At 33.1% G+C, this 9,957-nt stretch overlaps 1 protein-coding gene and 1 long non-coding RNA gene across 2 annotated transcripts; one reads left to right on the forward strand and one right to left on the reverse strand.

Moving 5' to 3' along the window:
• Positions 1-1,527: 1,527 nt before the first annotated feature.
• Positions 1,528-1,968, forward strand: LOC133832578 (uncharacterized mitochondrial protein AtMg00810-like). The gene has a single exon (XM_062262904.1). It carries the CDS (start codon positions 1,528-1,530, stop codon positions 1,966-1,968), a length of 441 nt encoding a protein of 146 aa, XP_062118888.1.
• A 2,972-nt stretch (positions 1,969-4,940) lies between these two features.
• Positions 4,941-7,501, reverse strand: LOC133831802 (uncharacterized). The gene is made up of 3 exons (XR_009892560.1): positions 7,173-7,501; positions 6,986-7,052; positions 4,941-5,391 (listed from the first exon to the last, which is right to left on the reverse strand). It is a non-coding gene; the product is annotated as an uncharacterized LOC133831802 (long non-coding RNA).
• Between the last annotated feature and the right edge of the window lie 2,456 nt (positions 7,502-9,957).

Below are 9,957 nucleotides of genomic sequence, written 5' to 3' on the forward strand. Positions count from 1 at the left end.
TGTAGTGTTTCAAAATAAAAATATATAGTTAAATAATTAATTAAATTAAAATTAATCAATTGCCTATAATGATCACATAATTATTTTATTGCCTTGGAAAATTAATTATTTTGCAATTTAGTCTTCTATACAAATCTTTCTTTTGACATCCTTACCCTTGACAGTGTAGGAGAGAGAATCGAAATCACTTGTATCTCGTATGCTTAGTAAACCGCACTAGTAACCATTCATTAAAGATTCCTTACTTTAATATGTTACTCACTATTTTATTCATTATATATGATCTTATTCAATCATACTAATACAATATCATATTCTCATGAATGAATATGAAATTTTCTTGATATTATTACATAATTAATTCAAAAAATAATTATCATATTCAAATATAATAAAATTGTACTTTTATTTAAATCAATAAAATGCCTTTACATGCTTTAAGAGCATTAATCCTAACATACCCTGTCTTCCCCTCCTCCATCCCATTTTTCTTCTTCAGCTGTCTCTTCTTCTTGTCCTTCTCTGCCACCTCCTATTTCTCCCCCTTATTCACCTTCCTCGCCATCCTCTCCTTCTTCCACTTCATTAGTTACGGATTTACATGGTCTGTGTGATGTGCTCCCATATTTTGTTGCTAATGTTCATCCCATGATAACTCACTCTAAGGAAGGTATCAACAAACTCAAGTTGTATCTGAGTGTTTATATAGGTGTTGCACCGAAACCTTCCACTTTTTCTCAAGCCTGCAAATTTCATGATTAACAGTAGACCATGCACCACGAATTCGCTGCTTTTCAACACAATAACACTTGGACCATGTACCACCCTCACCTGATGTTAAAATTGTTGGATGCAAGTAGGTGTATCGCCTTAAATTACATGTTGATGGTACTATTGATCGGTACAAGGCTCGTATTGTGGCTAAGGGCTAACATCAAATTGAAGGCTTGGATTATTTTGAAACCTTTAACTCGGTTGTGAAAGCTGCCACTATTCGAGTTGTGCTTTATCTTACTCTTAGTATGGATTGTCCTATCCATCAACTTAATGTTTCTAATGATTTTTTTGCATAGTGATCTCCAAGAGGATGTTTACATGTAGCAACCACTCGGTTTGATTGATTCTCCAAAGCCTCATCATGTCTGCAAGTTGCTGAAATCACTCTATGGTCCTAAACAGCCCCCACGGGCTTGGTTTTCTAAACTTACATCTATTGTACTTTCCTTGGGATACTCTACTTCTAAGGCTGATTCTAGCATGTTTATTTTTGTATTTGGTGACTGTGTTGTTCTTTTGCTGATATACGTTGATGATATTTTAGTGACCAGTAACAAGCTCAGTCATTTACATGCTCTTTTATCTCAACTTCAAACCTAGTTTTCCATTAAGGATCTTGGAGACCTTCATCACTTCCTTGGCTTGGAGATTTCACGTTCTTCTCATCGTTTACACATCTGTCAAACTAAATATATCTTCAATCTTCTCCAACACGCTTCTTTACTGGATGCTAAGCCCGTTGCCACTCTCATGGTTTCTGGCTCTGTGTTATCCTTACATGATGGGTCTCCCTTAGCTGATGGGTCTGAATATCGAAACATAGTTGGTGCAGTTCAATATTGCACCTTTACGCGTCATGATATAGCATATTGTGTCAGTAAGCTATGTCAATTCATGCACCAACCAATTGGTGCTCATTGGTTTGTAGTGAAACACTTACTCCGATATCTCAAAGGTACGCCTCACTTTGGTCTTCATTTTCAAAAGTCTTCTGATTTCTCTCTTCACTGCTACACCAATGCGGATTGGGCCTCTTGCCCGAATGATAGCCGTAGTACCAGTGGATATTGCATTTTTCTTTGGGGCAATCTTGTCTCTTGGTCTTCATTAAATAGGAGGTTGTCTCCCGCTCCAGCATGGAAGCTGAATATTGAAACATTGCCAATTGTACAGATGAAATTACTTGGTTAAAATCTATGTTGTCTGACTTAGGCATTTCCTCTTGTGCTCCTCCTACTATTTTTTGTGACAACTTAAGTGCTACATATTTGACGACCAATCCGATTCTTCACACTCACAACAAACATGTTGAAATTGATTTTCATTTCGTTCGTGAACGTGTTGCTGCTAAATCCTTGGTCGTCCAGCTGTACCCTCCGAAGAGCAATTAGCTGCTTGTCTCACCAAAGCACTGCCTGCTCACGCATTCCAGTACCAAGCTCAATGTGCTCACCTGTAAAATGCCCTAGTTTAATACTTTGTAAAATACTCGCGTGCACATAAGTTTACAAAAGAAAAGCCACTTATTATAAAAAGTCCCAGTAGAGCCTTGTTAAAACATGCAAGTTGGGCCTAATTGTTTAAAAGAAAAATATTAGTTTTCATGCAACATTTTAAAAATAATTAAAGTTCAAGTCTCATTGACAAGTTCTGAAAGTTAAAAATAAACATAACATTATTTTGTAGAAAATGGCGTTTAATTGATCGTTTCTTGTCCATAGGATGCCCCCACTCCATACACACCCTGACGATAGAAGTCCCCACATCACCACCCATGCCAAAGAGAAAACCTATTTACTACCTGGAAGAGAAAGTAAGGGGGTGAGCTAAAAGCTAGTAAGGAAGTACAAATAACACAGAAGTAAAACACAACAAAACATATTCATATTCATACATCGTCATACATCATAAGCATCATTATCGTAACCATTATCATCATGCACATAATCATCATAACACAACATCATATACATAGTCATCATAAACATCATATCTTTGTGAACATGGTCCGCTAACTTGTCCATGTCACATCTTGAGGTAAACAGGATCTCTGGTCTTTGAATAACCTCGGCACGTCCGCCCTATGAGTTACGTCTTCTTATCCTTAGTAACTCGGGTTACATCTTCACATCCTTAGTAACCTCATTTTTGTTGAGTCGCATTTATCACGCTAACAACCATTTCACAACATACAACATTCAAATGACATACAATCCTGTCATATCAACACAAAATAACATTTCGTAATTCATATCGCAAAAGCATCATCATTCATAACATTCTTATTCATACAAGACAGCCTTACCATTTCATAGTATAAAATAACCAAAATTTCTATCTAGCTTCCTTACCTCAGGTCCAAACAAAGCACAACTGACATACTTCACAACGAGCATATACCATAACCAAATAGCATCCTTTAGCATCACATAAGACTCTATTGTGCCCATTCATATCTTCCATGTGTGCATGGGCCATGCACACGCGGTGAAAACTACTCATCATTCCCAAAATAGACAATCACACATAAAATCACCAAAAGAATAATGCAACTTATACCTACGTTACATGCATGGTCTTTATGTAAAAATCATATGGTTGCATAATAGTCATATTTGTAAAAGTAAAAGTGAAATTGCATGTGACATGCAAATGTGAGAATGTTGTTAAAAAGCGGCATTAAAAGCGATAGTTCCCACGTGTTTATTTCTATCGTTTTAAAAATAATAAATTAGTACCATGCTTTGATTACCATTATTTATCTCCTTAAAATCACTAAGTTGATTAAACCTCTTAAGACATTATTTTTATTTCATAAAAAATAATTTATTTAATCATTTTAAAATATAATAATCCCATTATTTACTTTTAAATTCCATAAAATAATAAGGACTAAAAGTTATGTAAAATACTTATAATTTAACATATTTCCTTAGAAAATAACATTATAATCCAATTAACAAATTTATAAAATTAATGTAAGAAAAATTACAATTTTTAGGTGTGGAAAAATACATTTTTGCTTGTATTATTTTTAAGACTTAATTTTTAAATAGAATAAATTCATAAGTGATAATCCAATAATTATTTAAAAATAATTTAATAAACATTCAACCACTATTTGATTTACTTTAAAAATCACAAGTAAATTAAATTCAATATTTTTCTTATTCAAAAAAAGAAAAAATCATAATTATTAAAATGAACACTCATAGTTATAATAAAGTACCAATTTTAATATTTTAATAGTTTAGGGTATGAATTTATTTCAACATACACATAAAATTCCTTTTATTTAAAATATAACTTCACATTTTTACTAAAATTTTAGCAACCAAATATATCCTTAAAATCACCATTTTTATTTTTAAAAGCTCATATTTTCTAAAATATATATATAAAAAAAACATGTAGGTAATTGTTTGTGCAAAAATATCATTTCAAGGCATCTTAAAATTTTCCATTTAATTTATTAAAACATCATAACACTTGCAAAATTTAATTAAGCACTCAAAACATTACTCTCATCATATACAACATCAACTACAAAAAAATAGACATTTAATGGCTACATGGGGGAGACATTGTAGACATTTAATGTCTCCCCCAAGGGGAGATGTTGTTGCAGGAGCCATCTAAAGTAGCCCTATGATGACTCCCACGGGGAGACTTTGTAGACATTCAACGTCTCCCCCTGGGAGTCATCATAGGGTGTACGTTTACACCCTATGATGACTCCCAGGGGGAGACGTTGAATGTCTACAAAGTCTCCCTATGAGAGACGTTATAGGTACCTACAACGTCCCCCATGGAGAGATGTTGAAAGTATGTCACGTCTCCCAAGAGAAGACAACATAAGCTTTTTCATATTTTTTTGTTTATATTATCCGAATATTTTTTTCTTCTCAATTTAGAATTATTATTTAGTTATATTATATTTTATTAATTAAATATATTCTTTTGTTCCAATGCGTTAAATTAATTTTGCTCAAATCACTTTCCTCAAAAAAAATTTTTTTGCCCAAATCTGAGATTAATACACATATTTTTTCAAACACAAATCTAGAATAAGAAAATCAAATGAATATTATTACACACAAAACCAAATTCATAAATTTATACAAACACAAACAAAATATGATTTTAGCATTGATCCATTAAGATTTATTGTTTGATACATTAGCAAACTCTACAATATGAATCACATAGAACAAAATGCAGAGATTGGGAACTTATTAGCCAATTAATGACCACATCCACATTATAGACTCATCCCAGACTGAAATTTACAATATATATACATATATATATAAGTATAAGTAAAATCCACCCCGTGCATAGGAAGAAAGTCGTTGTCGCCATCAACTCTAAGAAGACCAAGCTCTCGTCACTGCCATCAACTCCAAGAAGACCTAGACCTCGCCACCATCGTCACCTCCGAGAACACCAAGATCCCACTACTGCCATCAACTCCAAGAACACCATGATTTCGCCACCACCATCATCTCCAAGAACACCAAAGACCTCGCCCCCAACCTCCAAGAAAAATAAAGAAAGCCACTGTCCACCACATTGTCGTCGCGTGCTCATCTTCGCCGCCTATATGCAAGAAAACTAAGAGGGAGTGAGAGAGAGAGACACACAAAGAGAAAAGAGGGATATGTTGAGAAGGAGAGAGTGAGAGATGGATGTAAAGGCGGCTAGGGTTTGAAATTGAGAGAGAAGATAGTAAAAGAGAAATTTGGGGAGAGAGAGAGGCATAATAATAAAAATAATGATGATAAAAACGTGGGAGAGTGATTATAGGAAATAATTGTCAGGTTAAAGTATGAGAGATAATGAGTGTAGGAAACGTGAGTGAGGGGGTTTTCTTTTTATTTTTTTATTCTTTTATTTTTTTGTGAATAATTGTTAGGTTATATATATTAGGCCAAACATTTAACGTCTCCCCTCCCTTGGGGAGACGTTAGATGCTCTTACATGTCTGATATTTTATAAATAAATAATTTTATATTCATATTTTTAAATTAACGGCTCCCGCTCCCACCACTTTTAATGATTTACTTAAGTAGTCATCAACAAGAACTTTTAATGACTTATACCATTAGACTTTAAATATCCCTGAATACTTTTAATGACTTACACCATTGGTGTAAGTCATTATAAAGAGTCATTAAAAGTGAAAATTGTTGTAGTGATCATTTTTACACAAAATCAGCAAGTACAATAAAGGGTCAATGTTTTCTCAACTAAAATTACAAATAATTTACCAAACTAACAATTCATAACAAAAGTAAAACCACTCTGCTTAAAAACTGTGCTGTTATATTCAACTTTTTCTTCATCAAAATTGAGTTTAGGGTTCTATTTTAACCATTTTACAAAACATAGGGTTTAAAAAGTAATTTGTCAAAACATAGGGTCCAAAAAGGTAATGGGACAAAACACAGGGTCCAAAAAGGTATAAACCCTACAATAAATCATGAAATTCATTCTTTTCATCATACTTAACAAAATTCATACATATTTAATAACAATGTTCCAACACAAACCCTAGCATGTTTCTACACCTTTTTAATGATTTTAATGTTACCATTAGCATACAATAATTCATCAAACCACTTTAAAACATACTCACAAATCATAAACAAATAATCATCTTTAACCTTGTCTTGAATATACTCTTGACATATTACTATCATGCAAGTATTCCAAGAGAAACAAAACTAACATATTTCCATTTAAAATCTTACAACAACCTATCATGTTTCTAAGATTTTTAATTGACATAAAAACGTTAAAAAATAACAATCATGCTTTGAACATCACCCTTAGGCAAAAAGCCCCATAGCCCAAAATAATTAAATCCTTTCATGTTATTTTTAAAAATATTCATCATCATTTTCTTATAGATCACAATTTAAAACCCTTGCATGCTTTCACATAAAATCTTTAAGCCAAAACATACCTATCATCAAATCATAGAAAACTTAAACAACATATCATCAACACCACATATCAATAATCAACTTCAATACACATACTATGAATATACATATAAATATTACAACCATAAGAACCAAACCAAAACAACATGAATACCCATGCCCACACCTAGGTCAATTTTCTCATGCATCAACATAAAAAAATATCCATCAATCCATGAATCCAAAAAAACATAAAAACATTAGGGTTAAAGATCCATTACCTCTCTTGATTGTAAAATAAAGAACACAAATTGATCAACACCCAAATGGCAATCACTCTTGAATACCCTAGGGTTTTTGAAACCCATGAAGAAGAAGAACATAAAAAACTTAGGATGGTGGGAAAGAGAAACCTTAGACTTAAAATCAATAAAAGAATCATCAATATAAAAAAAAAAAAAACCATACCTAAGACCTCCCAAGACCTTCTTCTTCTTCCTCCTTTCTTTTCTTCCTTTCTCTCCTTCTATCTCTAGAACACACCTCTCTCTGTCTCTCTCTCTCTCCTTCTCTCTAGTTTCGGCAGCCACCAAGCACAATGGCTCTCTTCCCTTTTTCCTTCCCTCTTTATTCTAATCTACTCATAATAGCCTAATAAAAATAAATGGGTAAGTTTCCTATTCCTAATTATTTTATCTTAATTCTTATTTAATTGATTTTATTTTAATTGGTATGGAATAAAGATGACAACATCTCTTCCATTTTTAACTAGAATTGACCCAACTAAAATAGGAATTGAAATCCTCCTTTCCCACTTATGCTTACACGTCCAGTCCCTTGTTTTCCTTTTCTTTTTTTTTTCAAATAAATAATTAAATCTAATAAAAAGGAAACTACAAGTGTGTAGAAAATTCTACACATGTGCACCATGCAACCATGCACATGCACACACTCAATAACTAGGGTGCATCACTACCTACTATGCACCTTAGTGCATTCAACCAAAACTCAAATATTCATATTTTTCAAATAAATAAATAAATAACAATTAACAATTAAGTTCACAAAATTCTACCAAACAATTCTAACAATTAATTTAAGACAAACAAACAAATAAATAAAATAATTCATAACACTTAACAATTAAATAAAAATAAAACACAAAATTTAATAACTAAAAAAAAATCGTGCACTACATCACCAGCCCGTTGAGCTTGCGGGGGAATGTTAAGTGATATTAATCTGTTCTATTATATTATTGTGGTATTGGCCATGTGTATAGATATAGATTTTCCTCTTGTGTAAATATATATACCTTCTTTGTAATCTGTGCAGTTATAGAAAATATCAATACAAAACACAAATATTTCTCTCTTCTCTCTCTCTCTAAAATCGTTCATTTACTGTGATTCCAATGGTTTATAAATCATGGAGAAGAATCGTGACAGAGCCTTCTTGTTGGTAGGAGATTGAGATTGAAGGATTGAGATGTGATCAGCCTGAGATTCTACCAATTACTTCAAATGCTCTTAACAAGAAGTTCAGGCCTATTACACATTTTCTCTATTTTTACTGTCCATAATGACCAGATCTTTTCCATGATTGCTGACCAGTAAGTTTAATATACATTTATTTATATATTTATATTTAAATGGTTTTTTTTCACAATTGCTTTGGCTTGGTGAAAGCATAGATTGATTTATGCCTGATGAAGTGAAATTTGTTTATGGTTGTTAAAGATGACACTATGCAATTGCATAACAACATATTAAAAAAGTGAAATTAAGGAATATTAGGAGAATGGTAAAAAACTAAAGAGAAACAAAGGCCCGAAAATGATAGAAAAGACAACCTGCTTTACAAAACAATATTGGGCAAAATATAAAGGCCCAAAACAGTTACAAAGGTACAACAAACCCAACAACAGAAAAATAACCAACTCAGTCCTAAAAATATATAAATCCTAATACACCCCCTCAAGATGAAGTGTATAAATTCCTTACATTCATCTTGGAGATTAACTCATTGAACTGAGTGGGAAATAAGGGCTTTGTTAGAACATCAGCAAGATTATTTTTTGACAGAACATGAATGAGTTTGAGGGATCCATCCTGAATTCTTTCACGAACAAGGTGACAGTCGATCTCGATGTGCTTCATCCTTTCATGGAACACCAAATTTTCCGAGATGTGTATGGCTGCAGTGTTGTCACAATAGAGAATGGCTAGGTTAGTGTGCTGAATGTCGAAGTCCTTCAACAAAGAAAGAAGCCAAGTGATTTTGCATGTGGCATTGGCCATAGCCCGATATTTTGCTTCAGCTGACGATCTAGAGACAGTGGTTTGCTTCTTAGACTTCTAGGAGATGAGAGATTGTCCAAGGAAGATACAATAATTAGACACAAACCGTCTGGTATCACTACAAGAAGCCCAATTTGCAACTAATTTTTTTTTTTAGAGATAGTTCTGCACAATTGAAATTGGTTTCAGCATAATCATTGATGTGAGGAGGAAATTTAGCATAAAAAAAGAGGGCTTGGCCAGGTGTGCCTTTTAGATATTGAAGGATACGATGTGCAGTATGGAGGTGAGGAGTCCGGGGAGTTGCTAAGAATTGAATTAGCTTATTGACAACAAAGGAAATGTCAGGATGAGTAATAGTTAAATAGATTAATTTACCAATTAAACTTCTATACATGGTGGGGTCAGATAAGAGATCCCCTTCATCTTTGCTGAGTTTGGCATTAGGCTCCATTATAGTCGAGGCTGGTTTTGCACCCAAGTAACCTGTATCACTCAAATACTGTAAGGTAAATGGGCGTTGAGTTTTAGTTGAAAAATTGAATGTAAAGTGCGTTTAAATTCAGAGACAGCTACATCATTATTGGAAGCAACAATAATGTCATCAACATAGATTAATAGAGCAATAAAGATATTAGATGCGCTCTTAATAAACAAAGTGTGGACAGATTGAGATTGGCAAAAACCACTTGAGAGAAGATATGTGCTAAGTTTGTGGTACCATTGTCTAGGGGCTTGTTTTAAGCCATATAGACTTTTGGTTAATTTACAAACTGCATTTTTGGGTAGGGGAATATTGGGTTGATACCCTTTTGGAATTTTCATATAGACATTTTCTCTTAAATCCCCATGTAGAAAAGCATTTTTGATATCTAATTGGCTTAAAGACCAATTTTTAATGGCAGCTACTGCAAGAAGTAATTTAAGAGTGTTAAACTTCGCAAAAGGTGCAA

The sequence above is a fragment of the Humulus lupulus genome, chromosome 1, assembly GCF_963169125.1.
Source record: "Humulus lupulus chromosome 1, drHumLupu1.1, whole genome shotgun sequence".
Taxonomy (NCBI): Eukaryota; Viridiplantae; Streptophyta; class Magnoliopsida; order Rosales; family Cannabaceae; genus Humulus; species Humulus lupulus.

Excerpts from the sequence above, each read along its gene's own strand:
- LOC133832578 (XM_062262904.1), top strand. The coding sequence starts at position 1,528 with ATGGTTTCTGGCTCTGTGTTATCCTTACATGATGGGTCTCCCTTAGCT.